The sequence below is a fragment of the Neomonachus schauinslandi genome, chromosome 8 (genome assembly GCF_002201575.2).
Source record: "Neomonachus schauinslandi chromosome 8, ASM220157v2, whole genome shotgun sequence".
NCBI classification, from domain to species: domain Eukaryota; kingdom Metazoa; phylum Chordata; class Mammalia; order Carnivora; family Phocidae; genus Neomonachus; species Neomonachus schauinslandi.
Window position 1 is genome coordinate 72,734,374 of NC_058410.1, and position 16,351 is coordinate 72,750,724.

Below are 16,351 nucleotides of genomic sequence, written 5' to 3' on the forward strand. Positions count from 1 at the left end.
CACAATCTTACTGACATTTATTTATAGCTAATCTGTATATGCACAAAACTGAGGGCATTATTTTACTGCAGTAGTCTTCTTAAAGAAGTTGTAGTTTAAAAGTATATTTTTGTATCACGTGTACTTAGTATTTTTAAACATTAAGAAACAAACACTGCTTCTCCAAACCTCTACTGCTATTTGCTCACCATTTTTTAAGATGAAGGCTCCCATTTCTCGTTGAATAATTTATGCAGTGCTGAGCAGGCTCACATGGTCTCATGACCACCTTAAGCAAGTATTTGTTCTTTTGGGCATAAATCATTTCATCAGTCTGGGTGTTTCTTGAGCTTCCACTCAGAGGGACTCACTCCCAGGCAGGAGTTCTCATATCTATATTTGAGAATGATCCTTATATAATACCACTTTTAAAGATCAATCCTTGTCTCATCTTCCCTCTGGATTTTCCGTGACTGGGGTGGGGGTGGGGAGGGAGGGAGAGAGAGAGAGAGAGTGTGTGTGTGTGTGTGTGTGTGTGTAGTGTGACTAGAGTACAGTGCTGGCATCTTGCTGGGGAGGGACAGGTGCAGGTTTAGAATTACACCTTGTCTTAGAAGGTTCTTTAATGATACCTTTACATTGAAAGAAGGAAGGAAAGAGCACAGAGGCAGAGTTGATGGAATCCCATAAAATTATTAACAGCTAATACCACATGTCAGGCACTATGCTGCTACTCCTTAACAAATATCTCCTTAACAAATCTAAGTGCCCTTTAGCTCTTTTTCTTCTGTAATGTAAATACATCCTGGGTGTCCTGTTCTTCCCTTCCCTTTCTTCCTGACCCTGGACTGTTTTTTGCCTTTCCCATCATCTGCTGCACTGTTTGTTTCCTGACTCATTAAAGGCACATGGGTGGTACAAGAGAGAATGCTACCCTGTGTTAGTCCATTAAACTCACTATAACAACAGGATCTAAAAAGGAAAATGTAGAGACCTGAAATAAAGCAGACACTTATCATCCAGGAGCTTGATGCTGTTGATAGTTATGAAGAGAGGAAGCCATTAAGTATCATTCCGAACAGTAACTGGATGTAGTTGAAAGAGTGCTGGACTTGAGGTCAGAAAAGCTGGGTGCAGGTCTTAGATCTATCACTTTCAGCTGTATGGCCTTGAACAAGTCTGCTCTTTCTGAGCTTCAGTTTCCCATCTGTCAAACAGGAAATTCCTTCCTTGTCCACTGAAGTTACAGGCATCAAATAAGATAATGTGCTTAAAACTCCCTTGTAAATGATAAAATGTAAACATTGTTGTCTGGTAAATTAAAGTGGATATAAAGGAGAATAATGATTTCTGTGGTTTAAGATTGTTAATAAAATTTTATTAAAATTTGCACATGTAAACTAAAGATGGCCTTCCTGTCAGAGGGCTCATTTTCATTTTTTTTCCTGTGTATTCATTAACTTGCTGGTCCTGTGTGATGATGTCAGTGTCTTCATTCAACAATCTTCTAAGCTCAGCTTCTGGGGGCCTGCAAGATGGTCTGTGCCATCACCAAGCCAGTTCCTGAAAGGCAGACTTGAATCTCACTTGGAAAAAAATGCAGTTCCACACATTAATGGGAAGAAGAATTTTTGGCTATTGGTATAAAACAATGATCACTGCCAAAAATGAAAGAAATATTAGAGAAAAGCTTCCATGACAATGACTTCCTGCAGAAAACTTGATCCGACCTTCAACCGCTGGATAAATTACTTTCATTTTTAAGATGTATCCAGAAACCACATTGATATCTTGGTCCCCTAGAAAATATATATACATTATTTTAGTTACAAAATAAGTAATTATCAATTAAGAGTAAGAAGCAGGAAAACCAATGTATTTCTCTTAAGTCCTCTGTAATTATAAGGGGGAAGATATTTCTTTCATAAGCAGGGATAAAATTTCACAAAAGAAGAGTAATCAAAGGTGCAAAGAATTTGATTGCTTTTTCATGTCCCAGATGTCAAATGTGCCCATTGGTCACTACTAGAAAATTAGATAACTCAGTCTACTCAGAGATGACTCAAGAAAGCGGTTGTTGACATTGCTTTTGAACCACTCCAAAACAAGGGCATTAAGGAACTGGTCGAGAACAATTAGTTGAGACATAAAAGTGGCTTTCTTCTGCTTGCCTGGTCAGAAATCATTTTCGCATATTGACAGACCATGGAGACTTCATTTCCAAAAGAGAGACCTGATTAAAAAAATACCAATTGCCTGTAACTACAACAAACATATGCACCTGACAAAAATTTTGTTTTAATACCACTTTGATATCACAAATCCTATATCTGATGGGGGGTTAACACCCAAAATATACAAAGAACTCCTACAACTCAAAAGTAAAACAAAAATCTGATTAAAAAATGGGCAGAGAATCTGAATAGACATTTTTCCAAAGAAGACATAAGGATGGCCAACAGACAACATGAAAAGATGCTCAAGATCCCTCATCATCAGAGAAATGCAAATCAAAACCACAATGATACCACCTCACTGGTTAGAATGGCTATTACCAAAAAAGACAAGAAATAACAAGTGTTGGCGAGGATGTGGAGAAAGGGGAACCCTCTTGCACTGTTGGTGGGAATGTAAACTGGTGCAGCCACTGTGGAAAACAGTGTGGAAGTTCCTCAAAAAATCAAAAATAGAAGCACTGTATGATCCAGCAATTCCACTTCTGAGTATTTGAAAAAAAACAAAAACACTAATTCAAAAAGAAATAATGCACCCCTGTGTTCAATGCAGCATTATTTATAATAGCCAAGATGTGGAAAAAGTGTCCATTGGTGGATGAATGGATAAAATGTGATAAACATACACATGAATGCACGCACAATGGAATACTATTCAGCCATAAAAAATGAAATCTTGTCTTTTGCAATAACATGGATGGACCTTGAGGGCATTATGCTAAGTGACATAAGTCAGAGAAAGACAATACCATATGATCTCACTTATACGTGGAATTAAACAGCAACAAAACCAAGCTTGTAGATACAGAGAACAGACTGGTGGCTGCCAGAAGTGGTGGTGGTGGTGGGGGGGGGGGGTGGGCAAGATGGGTGAAGGGGATCGAAAGTCCAGGGTTCCAGTCATAGGGATATAATGTACAGCATGGTGACTAGAGTTAATACTGTATTTGCATATTAGAAAGTTGCTATGAGAGCAGATCTTAAAAGTCCCCATCACAAGAAAATTTTTGTAACTGTATGATGTTAATGACATTGTGTCGATCATTTCACAATATATACATATATTGAATCATTATGTTATATGTCTAACACTAATGTTATATGTCAATTATACCTTAATAAAAAAATTTATCACTAATATTTACAAAAGAACTCTCTGCTGTGGTTCTCACTCCTGCATTAGACTCACTGGAAGAGACTTTTGCCCCAACCCAATTAAATTAGAATCTCTTAAAAGTTGGGGCCAAGATATTGGTATTTAATTTAAAATGCTCCCCAAGTGATTCTGATGTATAGCTGGGGTTGAGAACCCTTAGGGCCAAGGCTTCCTCAATCTTCTCTGTGAGCTTCTTCTCTCCAACACCTATAGGTCTGGGCTTGGGTGATGCACAGCCACCAGCCTCTGTCTCATGTGGGACTTAAGAGGACAACCTTTTTAAGTCTGCCCTTCCATCTTCTATTATGGAATGGACAGAAGTAGCCAGTGCCTTTCCTGGCAGGAAGGGCTGCCTCCTTTGCCCTGGCTCTGCTCTCCACCCTCCTTGGAACAAGCAGTTAAAATAGCAGGCCCACCACGGTAGAGCTGAGGAGGAACCTAGCTGAGGTCCTTCCTGGAAATGTAGAGAAGCTTTGCATGTGTCTTGTAAGCACACTGGCTCCTGCTGTGGAGAAGAGGAAGGGGTAGTATATTCTGTCAGTGGACTTTATGCATGTGAAGTGGTTCTTTTTTTAAAATTTTTTTAATGGCCCTGTGCTGGTGGCATCCTCAGGGCCTCTGTGGGACTCAAATCTCCCAGGTATCTCCCATCAGTGGACTTCCACATGAAGTGGTTCTCAGAACTGATTTTTAAAAGTGAGGCTGGGGTAAAATGACCCTAAATGCTACGAAAAATATTGACTGAGGTTAAATATAGTTCTTATAATTTGCTTCACTGACCCACTGCTGAAAACGGGGAGGGGAGCATATCCCATCCACTCCTACTTGTCCTATTCACACTAAATGCTTCAAGAAAGTTTACAGGATTTTCCAGATCCAATCTAAAGTTCTAGAAATGAGGTTTTCCTGTAAGTGTAAAACTCATATTTCACAATTTGGATAGCTGTTTATATGTACTTAAAAGAGTTTTAAAACACTTTGGGCTTAGATGGGTGGGTCTGTGTGCTGGGGAGGGGCAGGGCACATCTTCCCCAGTGCTGTGTTGCTGTTTTCCAACAAAGCTGGAGGGAGTCGGCAACATAGGGGCAGGATCTGGTTCTGGCTTTGCAGTCCTGGCGTCCTGAGTAGCTCCCCTCTTTGGACCAATACTGTTGTCTATAAGTACTTTTGGAGTAGGGAGAGGGAGAGACACTTGTGCTTACCAGAGTCGTGTCTTAATGCCTCATCTTTTATCATCTGGAATCCATCTCCACCATTGGCGAGGAAGCTTGGGAGGACTACCTTATATGTCTTATCCATTCGGAGAGGCTCATAACTGGGCACTCGACATTCGGTACAAAGAACATCTAATTTGACCACTCTGTTCCCAGGTTTTCGGGAAAGATCATACACCACTTGAATTCCTAGAAAAGAAACAAGTCTGTGGTTTCACCGGATCCAAGTGATCTAAGAAAGAGATTTCTAAGAAAGAGATTTTGGCCAAAATCTGGAATTGGGGCATTGGGCTTGGTTTTCATGGGGGTGTGAGCTTGAGTGAAGTTTCAGCAGGGGAGTTGAGAGGACACTGCAGCATTTGGTTAGATTTATCCTCAAGTCCCAGGAGGTCTAAGAACCAGTGGGAGGGAAATTGACTCTGGCTCACAATGGGCCAGGGTTAGCAATGCAGGGAGAAACCACATCTTTTTAAAATCCTAAATGAATTGGTCAGCAACTTGGTTCAATGGCTTTGGAAAGTGAGAAACAGATGAGAGGTGCAGAACATTTGTTAGAATTTTGAAGACCCCCCCCCCCCAAAAAATTTTTTTTGAAGACTACTAAATGGTAATAATTTGGGCTTGGATGACTTTCACAAAACAGGTAACTACCCAGCACTGTGCTGGAGCATCAAAATCCTGCTGCCCCCCAACTCTCTCCTGGAAAAATGCAGAATGTTTGGGGTACCCCACAGGCAGCAGGTGGGCCTCCAGCACCCTCTGCAACCCCTCAATCCCAAGAATGGGGGGTTCTATAGAGGGAGGACGTGACAAAGCAATCACACCATCAAGTGAGGCCTACCATCTATAGTAAAAAAAAAAAAAAAAAGGGAGGCCAAAATATGGTGTCAAAGTTGATACAGTTATTAATATTATTTTAAGGAGTAACTCATTGAACTGTGGAAATCATTATTGACCAAAGTGTTTCAGAAGTCCTTGTCAGTTCGGGAAACATTTATTTCCATTCCATTTTCACTGTGATCTGTGAGATGAGCAGGGCACATTTTCTCACTGCATTCAGAGAGGTTGAAAACCTGCCCCAGGTTACAGTGGAACCAGAACCAGGTGTCCCAATGTGTCTACGTAGGTGGCTTCCCCTCCCAGAAATCATCCTTGTTAAAACTGATTGGACTCTGCATTTCTCTGAATCTCTGCGTGGTTCTAGATAATTACAAATAGAACAGAGAAGGGCTGTGTTTTTGTTTTTGTTTTTTTTTTGTTTTTAGCAAAGAACAGTGAATGTCTAAACAACTAAGATTTTAATAGAAACTAGACCTCAGGGGCGCCTGGGTGGCTCAGTCGTTAAGCGTCTGCCTTCGGCTCAGGTCATGATCCCAGGGTCCTGGGATCGAGCCCCGCATCGGGCTCCCTGCTCCGCGGGAAGCCTGCTTCTCCCTCTCCCACTGCCCCCCTGCTTGTGTTCTCTCTCTCGCTGCCTCTCTGTCAAATAAATAAATAAAATCTTAAAAAAAAAAAAATAAAAAAAAAACAAAACAAAAACTAGACCTCAAGGCAGCTGACCTGCTTAGAATTTGGAGGGCCAGTTCCTGTAGAGGGTCCATCTGATGTCCAACTCAGATGTAGCAAATACCGCTCACTGCCAGGGCCCTGGGCTTTGACCCTGACCTAATCTCAGTAGTCTGGGAGTCCATGGCCATTGAAAGACTATGCATTCGTGTTGGGTGGGGTTAGACCTAAACAAATCTGGCCATGGAGGTCCTGTATGGGGGGAACTAAGGCAACCAGCAGGAACTCCCACCTACCTCACGTTGAAGGGTGACTTACCGCCCACCTGCAGGAACTCTCCAGTAGACTGGCCGTAGCGGCGCACACTGTGCTCAAAGGCCTTCTTCAGCGTGGAGCCTTTTAACTGGATCAGGTCAAAGGTTTCCCCGAAGGGCAACACAGCAGCCAGGTTCTCCCAGGTAATTGTGCCTGAGGGTAGTTGTAGATGAAGCAAGAAGAAAAACAGCTTGAGAATAAGCTCACCCCAAGCCCAGTTTCCGTTAGGACTGGTGGGGATGAGGAACGCTCTCAGGACAGCGTCAGCTGTGTAAGTGTTCCTGACACTCAGGGAGGGAGTGGATTCAAGAGGCCTCTGGCCGTGCTCTCTTCCCCTGGGCAAGAGGGCAGGAGCTTAGACGTCGGTGGCTCCAAAGTCACCGGTGCTCTGCCCTGGATCCCTGGCTTGCGGCTGGATCTTCGGTGGGTGTTAAGCGTTGCTCCTTTCCTCCAGACAGGCAATGCGTCCATCCCTGCCCCTGTCCCTGTTTGACAATGAGCCGAGCTTGGGGCTTCACATGGAGACCACCTGGTTTTGACAGCATATGAGGGATGATTGCAAGAGTGTCCTGAATATCTGTCTAGTTGGTTTGTTTTCCCATGTGATTATCTTGGCTATCTGTAATTGCACTAAAAAAATTTAATCCAGTAGGGTGTTTTTTTCCAGCACAGAAGACTGGCAATTTGCCCCTTTCTCTTTCCTGATACCAAGGAGGAGACTGTCGGTATTTTGAATTAGTCAGCAATAATTAGTATTTAGCTTTGTGAGTCAGAAGTTTAGATCAAGACTGGGTTCCATTAACCCCAGCTGCTACCTCAGCATGTGAATACATACGAGAACACACAAGCATGTGTGTGTCCTTCTGTTAGGCACTGACTTGTGTAGCAGTGGACCCGAACTGAAGAGACTGACACTGGTACGCGGCTGACAGCAGAGATGAGCCGAGGCTCCCCATGGGCATGGCCAGAGACAGAACACGCTGGGTTAATGGCCCTGAGCCCAGGAAGCTTACCGTTGTTCCTTTCGTCAATGGGGGACCGAATGCCACCTCCATTTAAAATGCACATGGACACATGGTTCCAGGACACTTCATCCGGGTGTCTAATATTGTTGTTAATCTGCAACAGTAGCATGAATTTACATTAGCTATTCTAGATCTTCCTCCTTAGGATCAGTTCCAGGAATTTGGTTTGCTCCACCAGGGAAATAAAGCTGCTTCTTCCCTGCTCCTGTGTTCCCAGAGACTTCTTAAGTATAATTAGAACTAGTTTTATGCTCTGAGAAGCAAAAATAAGACAAGTCCCATGTCATACTTTTAGAAGCAAGTAGCTCCGAGCCTAAGACCCCTGTCCTTGCAGGCCGGTGGGCCTTAGCAAGACTGGCTCTTGTGTTAGGACAGTGCCTCATGCAGACTGGCCTGCCATACTGTACCCCCCACCCCTGCCTCCTGCAGGCCCTGTACTTGCTCCTGAAGGCAGGACCTCCTATCAACATGATCCCTGGCCCCCATGTCAGGTCCCCAGCCAATTCCCAAGTTGGCAATTTCGGAGGCACAGAGACAGCAGCCTGAAATGGCAGAATCCATTTCATTCTTTTCTTTTACAAAACAGATGTTTAGTTACAAGAAATAAGATGAATACATACTGATTTGAAAAAAAAAATTGTGCAAAAGCAAAAGTTTTCTCATACTTGTGTCAGCCTCTTAACAGAGTGGTAAGCACTGCTAACAGCTTGTTTCCTTCCAGACCTTTCTCTAAGCATTCCCATACTGGCTTCTCTTTAGCTACTTCTTCTGCATGATTGCCTAGTGCTGGGAAGCCCACACAGACGGTCTCACCTTGCAAAGTGTGAACACTGTTATTTCCTTGGCAGTCAGTTACTGAGTGTGTATATGCCAGGCACCATGCCAGGCCCAACAAAGAGTCAGCCCCCTGCGTGCAGGCTTCGGTGGGAGTGCTGAGTCTGACCTGGGGACCCTGGCTCAGCATAGCCCCCGAGGGGCTGCCACAGCCAGTCTGCCTGCAGCGAGTTAGAGGGGTGTTTTCGTGGGTGATATGTTCAGGCACAGGACTTATTATATAATTGCATGTTGTCATTCTCTGCTTCTGAAGGAGGCTCCCAGTCACACAAGGCCTGGTTTTCTGGAGCCAAGAGGACACATCAGGGAGACACGCTGGCCAAGTTAGGCCCAAGCAGATGTGTTTTATCTACTGTGTCTGCATCTTCAGAATAGTGAAGTTTTGTGTATTGAGACCATCTTACAAAAGGAAAACGACATCCAAAATGAACAACTTCCAATAAAGGCTTCAGTACTAGTAAAGCAATAAAATGATGGTCAGCTGGTCAAGATCAGGCACCTTCCCAAGGTACTCAGTATGAATCCACCCCAAGCTTTAGTTTGGGCACTAATTTTTAAAAAATCCTCAATTCTGTAATTATCAGGTTGTCCCTCCTTGCATCCTTCCCTGCTCCCTCCTCCCTGCCTAGGCAGAGGGCCCACACTCCAGGGAACCACTCACCATAGCATCACAAATCAGGTTGCCCATGTTGCATTCCTTAAAGCGGCATGATTGAGTAGAGCCATCCAGATAGACAATTGTTTTCCCCAATTCCTGAGTAGAATAATTATCTAATTTTATCCTCCATTTGTTAATGTCTGCTTTTATGCTTGGATCTAGAAGCACGCAAAGAAAAAAAATCAGCCTACAGTTAAGGCAGGCCTCACACTGGCCTACATTTTGGAGAAGGAATCAAAGATCATTTAGCTTACCTGTTATGACTATACATTTCTTTATCATAATTTTTCTACATTTTAGTTTGTGAAATTTCCTCAGAAAATTCTGTTTCTTGGTAATAAGACCAGGAATGGAGCTTAATTTAAAGATGCACTGAGTATCTTTTTCTTTTTTTAAAGAAAGATTGATTGACTGATTTTAGGGAGGGAGAGAGAGAGAGAGCAAGTACATGGGCGCATGAGTGGTGCGGGGAAGGGTAGGAGGGAGAGAATCTCAAGCAGACTCCCCGCTGAGAACAGAGCCCCACTCGGGGCTCAGTGTGGGGCTCAACCTCAGGACTGTGGGATCATGACCTGAGCCGAAACCAAGAGTCAGGTGCTCAGCCAAATGAGCTAGCCAGGTGCTCCAGATGCACTGAATATCCTAACAACAACTCATCACAGCTGAATGAGCACCTGTGGGCCCATCTGGGCTAGCATTACTGGTGGTGGTGGTGGTGGGGGGGGGGGGGTGGTGATGAAATTCATCCAGTGCAGGTATAAAGGGCCTGCTGAGTTTCTGCTGTCTGTGTGTGGTCCCGGCCTCTCCCTCTGGCTCCTGAGAGGTCTGCGTTGTGACCACCAGCTCTGCAAGGCACCCCACTGCCCATCCTTCCCTGATCTGATCAAGGAAAGCAGTAAAAGGCAGGTGAGAGGAGCAGAGGAGTGTGGTCATGTATCCTATGTGCAAATGGGTGACGTAATATGTACTTGACTCTGAGTCCCAGACGAAGAAGAAAGAAAGACCCTCCCTCATCTGATAAAGAAAGGAACTTGCCACAGGCATGCTGCTCCTGGTGGTGGGGCTGGGGCTGGAGACCTGCTCCACCCAGTTTGACCCGCTTTGCTTCAGTGAGCAGCTCTCCTCTGGACACGAGCTGGGCTGACCCATGCCTGGCTGAAGCTTGAAAAGGCACACAAAGCAGTGACACCGTGTCTGATGCTGAGAGGACTTGGGGAAGCAAACGGGATTTGGGGCATCTGGGTGTGTTTTCAATCCTCTTGTCCATGAAGAGGGCAAACTTAAGGGAGAACTGAATTCTTCAAAGGTATTACAGTCTTGTCCTGAAACATTAACAACCCAGCAAGTCCAGCCATCTAATTTTCGATTGGTGGAACCCTCTCTTGAGTTTCACGTACCTTCGAGAATGCTGCTGTTGAGAAGAAGGGGGTTTCCATGTGAAGCGATGACGTTTCCTTTCTCATCAAACTCAACCTTCAAACAGCCTAGGTATTTGCCAAAAGCATAGGCCTGGACCACAGGAACTTTCCGCCCATCATCAGACGTGACTATGAATGGGTACTTCCCAGCCGGCACCTCTCTGGAAGGCGGAGCGCCTAAAATAGAAGAGCCAAAGCTGATCACATCTGCCCTCGCACACAGCCGACTGTAGAGAACAAGGCCTTCTGAATGGCTGAGCTAGCTGCTGCCCTCCACAGCTGGTCTTTTAGAGCCATGCTTGCGCATCTCTCCCTGTTTCCAAAGGCCCTGTGTCACATGAATCCTTCCACTCTCAACTCAGCAGGAAGCTCTTCCCAAGTCCATGGTCCGGTGCCTGGAGCAGCGGGGGACACAAAGAGGCAGTACTGCTCAGACTATCCTACCTCCATCCTGATCCGGGCTCCATTCCCAGGAGCTGGGTAGACTACCCAAGCCACTTCACTTCCCTGCATTTCAGTTTCCTCACCTGTAAAATGGGTGAAATAACAATTCTGATTTCACAGGGCCGTTGAGAGGTTTAAATGTCTAAACTTCCTAGCACAGTGCCCAGCACAGAGTAGGAAATAAATGCGTATTTCTTTATGAGGGGATGGCAAGCTCTAGAAACCCTAGACACACAATCTAGAGCTGGAATCCTTAATGGAAGATGGGCAGAAGTGACAAAGCCTGTCCTCGCTTTTGCTGCTAAAATCTGCGTTCCTTTAGGTGCCTTTCGGAAGAGCCGCGTTGACTGGTAGGCAACTAGCATGCACACTACTCACCCAGCCAGACCTCACATCGGCCAGGTTCTGCTGCCTTCTGTGTCAGAGGGTCCCCAGGGGACGGCCTGGGAGCTAACTCCGCGCCCAGAGGCTGAAGGGCTCACCCCACCACTGCCTCCTGGATGTGCGCTTGCACGCGGGTGGGGAGCCCGGCTGCGTGGAGCATGGGCCCTGGCCCCTCGTCACTGGCATGTTTCAGATCTGTACCTGCGACCCTCCTCCAGGCACACCTTACCACAGAGACAAGAACCTGGTTTGGCTGTTCTGAATCAGACTATAGAACAGATACCCTTGAACCCACTACTGTTTCTATCAGCTCCCCACCCACCACACCCTGGACCAGTCCTTCCTATTAGATGTTTACAGAGGGCCCAGGAATCTTCAGCACATGTTGGCTACTCACATGGACCAGTTATGAGAGTTGGCCCCTAGATCTCATTTCATCTTCTAAGCATCCCATGAGGCAGGTTCTATTACTGTCCCCACTTTACAGCTGAGAACACTGATTGTCATAGGCAACGTGCCCAAGGTCACACTGGTATGTGTGTTATGTGCAGTATGTCTGGTATGTGAAGGAGAGCGGACAGAAAAGCAGGCCTGTGAGGCACGGGAGCTTATGTTCTCTCCACTACCCAACACAGCCTACAACTGCTAGTCTCGTAATGTCCACGAGAGCTGGCTGCCCAGGGCCACTTACTAAATCCAACGCAAGCCCAGAGGCTGCACCTTTGAACCCCAAGCTGCTTCTGGGTTTCTCCTTTCACCTAAGACGAGCTGGGGTGGATATGGTGAAAAACCTGTTCCTTCCCTGCTCTGATGCCAGGAGCAGTCCCCATTCCAGCTCCAGAACCAGAGAGCAGAAGTGCAACAAATACCAGTGCCTCCCAAGTAGGAAACAGCTGTTGCCAACCTTAATTTCTCATTTTCTCACTCCCTCTGGGGAAAAAAAAAAAAAAAGACAAAAGTTGTGAAACTCTACTTTTACGAAGGCACCTGACTTAAGACCCAGTGCAGGGCCTGTCCCATCCCCACGTGTAGCGTCCAACCTCCTGGGTGACTGGCAGACCCTGGCTCTAGCAGCTGTGGATGATCTCATGCACGGCAGGGGAGCAGGGAAGGTTAACACTGTCATCATCCTCATTCTATTCTGTGCCGGTTCTTATTGGGGCAAACCTGGAGCCTGGACCAGGGGGTGTGGCAGCCCCCTCTCACCTTCTCACCTGGGGCAGGTTAGGGACAGTGGTTCCTCCTCTGAGCCCAGAGATGCAGGTGCCAATTGGGAGGCGCAGTTCCCAATATGTCCACAAGGTGGCGGAGAACACCCCATCCGGGAGGAAAAGGCACTAAATCAGTTTCAGAAAGGACTGGCAGTTTCCTGGAAACCTTAGAAAAGGGCAAGCCTGGCCTTTTTTTAGCCTTTGCTATTCTACCTCATACAGACATAACCAAACTTAAAATGAATGTAACAGGAATTTCAACGATCGGGTCAAGTGCCTTATCACATCAGCTCGCATTCTACAAACAGGAGCTACTAACCCCAGCTCCTGTCTGACAGGGGACATTCTCCGTTCCGAAAGGCCTTCATGTTCCTTTTGTTAGAACGTAAGACATGTCATCTGCTTCTTGAGGGGACTTAATCAGGAACAAGGAGGATGCTTCCCAGTGGCTGAGGCAGTCAGTAGCTGGTCCATTTTGGCTCATCTCTGCTTTCTCCACAGCTGAGTGCTCTCTGGTCCCCCCAACTCGGCAAGCTCAGAAAACCACTGGCAGAGAAAGCAATCCAAGGCTTCACATTTTCCGTACCATCCAATTCAGCCAAAGATGCTCATGCCCAAAACATTTCCACACAGAGCCACACATCTGTCTTTAGAAACCCAACTTTTCATCTTGGCAGGAAGGAAAGTCACCAGAACTCTATTTCAGCCATCTAAGCAAATAAATAATCTGGGAACCAAATGTGGAGAAACGGTGGGATTGCGGGCTGACATTTAGACTTGGTAAATGGGGCACTTCCCAGCACAGTGCAAATGCCTGATAGAACCATCAGGGCTCTGCCCTGGGAGCCTTGGCCACAGCAGCTCCTCAGGAATGTGACAGTTCCAAGTACAGGCCTGGACAACTGCCTGGCCAGCAGCCAGAAGGGGCCAAGACAGTGGATCACGTGGTGGCAGAGATGCCAGGGAGTAGGTCTTTGACATGGTTTTCAGTTGGCTGATGAATTACAGAATGTTTCAAGGCAGTCTTCGCTACAGTTTTAATGTCTGTGGCAACTGGTTTAAGAACTTCCATACTTCCCATGTGCTACCTCTGCGCAATGAAATATGAATCAGCCCTAAGAAAGGATGAGATCTTGCCATTTCTGACAACATGGATGGACCTGGAGGGTATTGTGCTAAGTGAAATAAGACTGAGAAAGACAAATACCACATGATTTCAGTCTTATGTGGAATCTAAAACATAAAACGAATGAAACAAAAAGCAGAACCAGACCTATAAATACGGAGAACAAACTGGTGGTTGCTAGAGGGGAGGGGAGTGGGGGGGTTGGGCAAAATGGGTGAAGGGGAGGGGGAGATACAGGCTTCCAGTTATGGGATGAGTAAGTCACCGAAATGAAAGGCACAGTGTAAGGAATACAGTCAATGATACTGTAACAGCGCTGTATGGTGGTGGATGGTGGCTACAGCTGTGGTGAGCCCAGCATAATGTAGATGCTGAATCACATTGTTGTACACCTGAAACTAATGTAACATTGTGTGTCAAGTATCCTCAAAAAAAAAAACTTCCATACTTCCTATGAAAGGACTGGATACAAATAATTAGTAATTTGTATATTTCACATGATTGCTTCTAAGGGACTTGGGTGTCTTTTTTAACTTACTTGGAAGTACTTGATCTGTCTACTTCTCTACATCTCCTCAGGCCAGCCACACTCCTGGTCAGCATTATCTCGTGCCTGGATTACTGCAACGGCCTCCTAACTGCTCTGTATGCCTCTTGTTGCCTCTTTCTAATCCAGTGTCCACACAGCCGGCCTGAGTGGTCTTTCTAAAACATAATCATGTACTCCCTGATTTAAAAGATCTCCTACTGTCTTAGGAAAAACGTGACAGTTTTTGACATGAGGATCATAACCTACATGACATGGCCCTTTCTTGCCTTGCCAGCTTCATCTAGATCATCTGCCCTGCAAGTCAGCGAACCTAGCTTCTCCCCTTCCCAGGCCACACCCACGGAAGCCTTCGAGTATGGGGTGCGACCTGGAACCAAAGGTCAACATGCGCGCTTGTTAAGTCATTCAGCTTCAGCTCAGTCATCTCTAAAATGGAGAAAATACTGGCCTATAGGCTTGCGGGGAGGATTGCAGAAGTTAACGCAGCTAGGGGAGCCGGACTCAGGTAAATGCCCAATAAAGATGAGTGATCATTGTTGACAAGTCAGCTCCTGGATGTCTTTCTGACCTTAGCCCAAATGTCAGCCTTTCAGGAGAAGGCTGTGTGCTGATCCCCCAGTCTTGGTCAGGTCTTCCTATATATGCTCTCACAGCATGTGGTACCTCTCCATTCACAGCATGGTTTGTAATTATATATAATAGGATTGATTTATTTGCATGCTGAAAAAAATCTGATCAGGGTCAATATCCCTTTTAAGACAAGTTCCAGGAGATGAGAGGCTACTGTGTCTCCAGGGTTTGCCCAGCACATAGAAGGCACTCAATAAATGTTTGTTGAATGACTAAGCTTGAGTAGTTTAGCCAGTGCTTTCCCAGGGACCAGACAAGACTTCTGCGCTCTCCCTGAAGTGAAATCCCTATGTAAAGGGAGCAATGTCTGTGTGCCCCCCCCACCCCCCAATTCCCTCCCAATTCAGTTTTCTTAACTAATGAGCTGAGTGGGGGCTTGTAAAGCAGAACCGGGGCTGGGAGTCAAGAGAATGGGTTTTGGGGCTAGCTCAGTTTCAATGTGGCTTCACGACCTTGAGAGAGACATTTAGCTCCTGGGGCCTACATTTATTTCCTAAACTTGTAAAACAAGAGATCTGACTAGTGGTTTGGCCCAAAAGTTGTTTAACTTTTTTTTTTAATTAAGCAACGAGATCTTCCACCTGCAGGAAATCTTGTGGCAATGAGAGCCATAAAGCAGACCACTCAGGTCGTGCAGGCTTCGGTGGCCCTGGGGCCAGAGTCCGGCTCCGGGCTCCCTGCCACGACTGCTCTTCAGGTCACAGAGCAGACACCACTGGCTGACGGGCCCTTGGCGCCCCGCCAGTCAGCTGAGGCTCTGTGTCCTGCCTCCCGTCTTCCCGGCCAAGAGGTCTTTGACAACCAGAGGGGTGAGTCGCAGTGTCCTCAGCCATCTCCGCACCCCACCATGACACACGAGCTGTCCTGTTTCCTGAGGGAGCTTGACGGGCCACCTGACATTCTCCGTATCTGGACTCTGGCCCTCTGTTTCGCACATGCTTCGATTGACTGCTCAAATTCTTGCTCTTGGATGTGCCGTGAGTACTGGGAGGTCTGAAGCAGATGATGGGTCTCAGAGAAGGACCCAGGCTGGGCACAAAACCCTCATAAAATCCAGGCCGTTGGCTTTACCCAGTCCTGAGGGGTTGGAGCAAATAAGGGAGTCCTGTAGGGTGCGCAAGGGATCACCACACATTCACTCACTCATTCAACAAACATTTACCAAGCTCCGACAGGTGCCCGGTGCTCTGGATCTCCCCTGCTCCGCAGGGCCAGGCCCAAGGTCTGTGCTTTCTCTTCCTGAGGTCAGCAGAGGCTGCCTGATGGAGACAGAGCTGGGGAAGGAGAGATGCCCCAGCTGTCTGCCGTCTTCTTCTCTTCACCATAGGATCTAGCCATCCCTAGGGCCCAGTAGCTTCCCAGGCACCAGACTTCCCGTTTGCTTTTTACATTATAGAGCAGGGTTTCATATGACAAATTAAAAAAAATCATAACACTGTTCTATCACTATAGCCTGTTAAAATGCCGAGTCCAAAGGAATGGGATGGGGAGAGAGAGACTGGTTTTCATCTTAACGTGACCTTCTTGAAGTTCCATTTACTCACAGTGCTCTTTTTAGGAGTAATAACTTCATTTCTTGAGATTAAAAAGGAGGTACATATGACCATAAATTGATGTATACTGGATATATTTTTTTTGGAAAGTCAGCATTTAGCTGGAGAAGGCAT

At 46.1% G+C, this 16,351-nt stretch overlaps 1 protein-coding gene across 2 annotated transcripts in view; it reads right to left on the reverse strand.

Moving 5' to 3' along the window:
- Positions 1-452: 452 nt before the first annotated feature.
- The window catches only part of NT5E (5'-nucleotidase ecto), a 55,111-nt gene continuing 39,212 nt past the window's right edge, over positions 453-16,351 (reverse strand). Inside the window, exons 4-9 of one of the 2 annotated variants that reach the window (XM_021693333.2) lie at positions 10,319-10,516; positions 8,925-9,079; positions 7,418-7,523; positions 6,408-6,557; positions 4,572-4,772; positions 453-1,778 (exon numbers count right to left, since the gene is read on the reverse strand). In XM_021693333.2, the coding sequence (XP_021549008.1) occupies positions 1,615-1,778; positions 4,572-4,772; positions 6,408-6,557; positions 7,418-7,523; positions 8,925-9,079; positions 10,319-10,516 (974 nt within the window). In that variant the 3' untranslated portion in view covers positions 453-1,614. The remainder of the gene's footprint in view (positions 1,779-4,571; positions 4,773-6,407; positions 6,558-7,417; positions 7,524-8,924; positions 9,080-10,318; positions 10,517-16,351) is intronic. The other variant, XM_044917388.1, reaches the window with a different exon arrangement.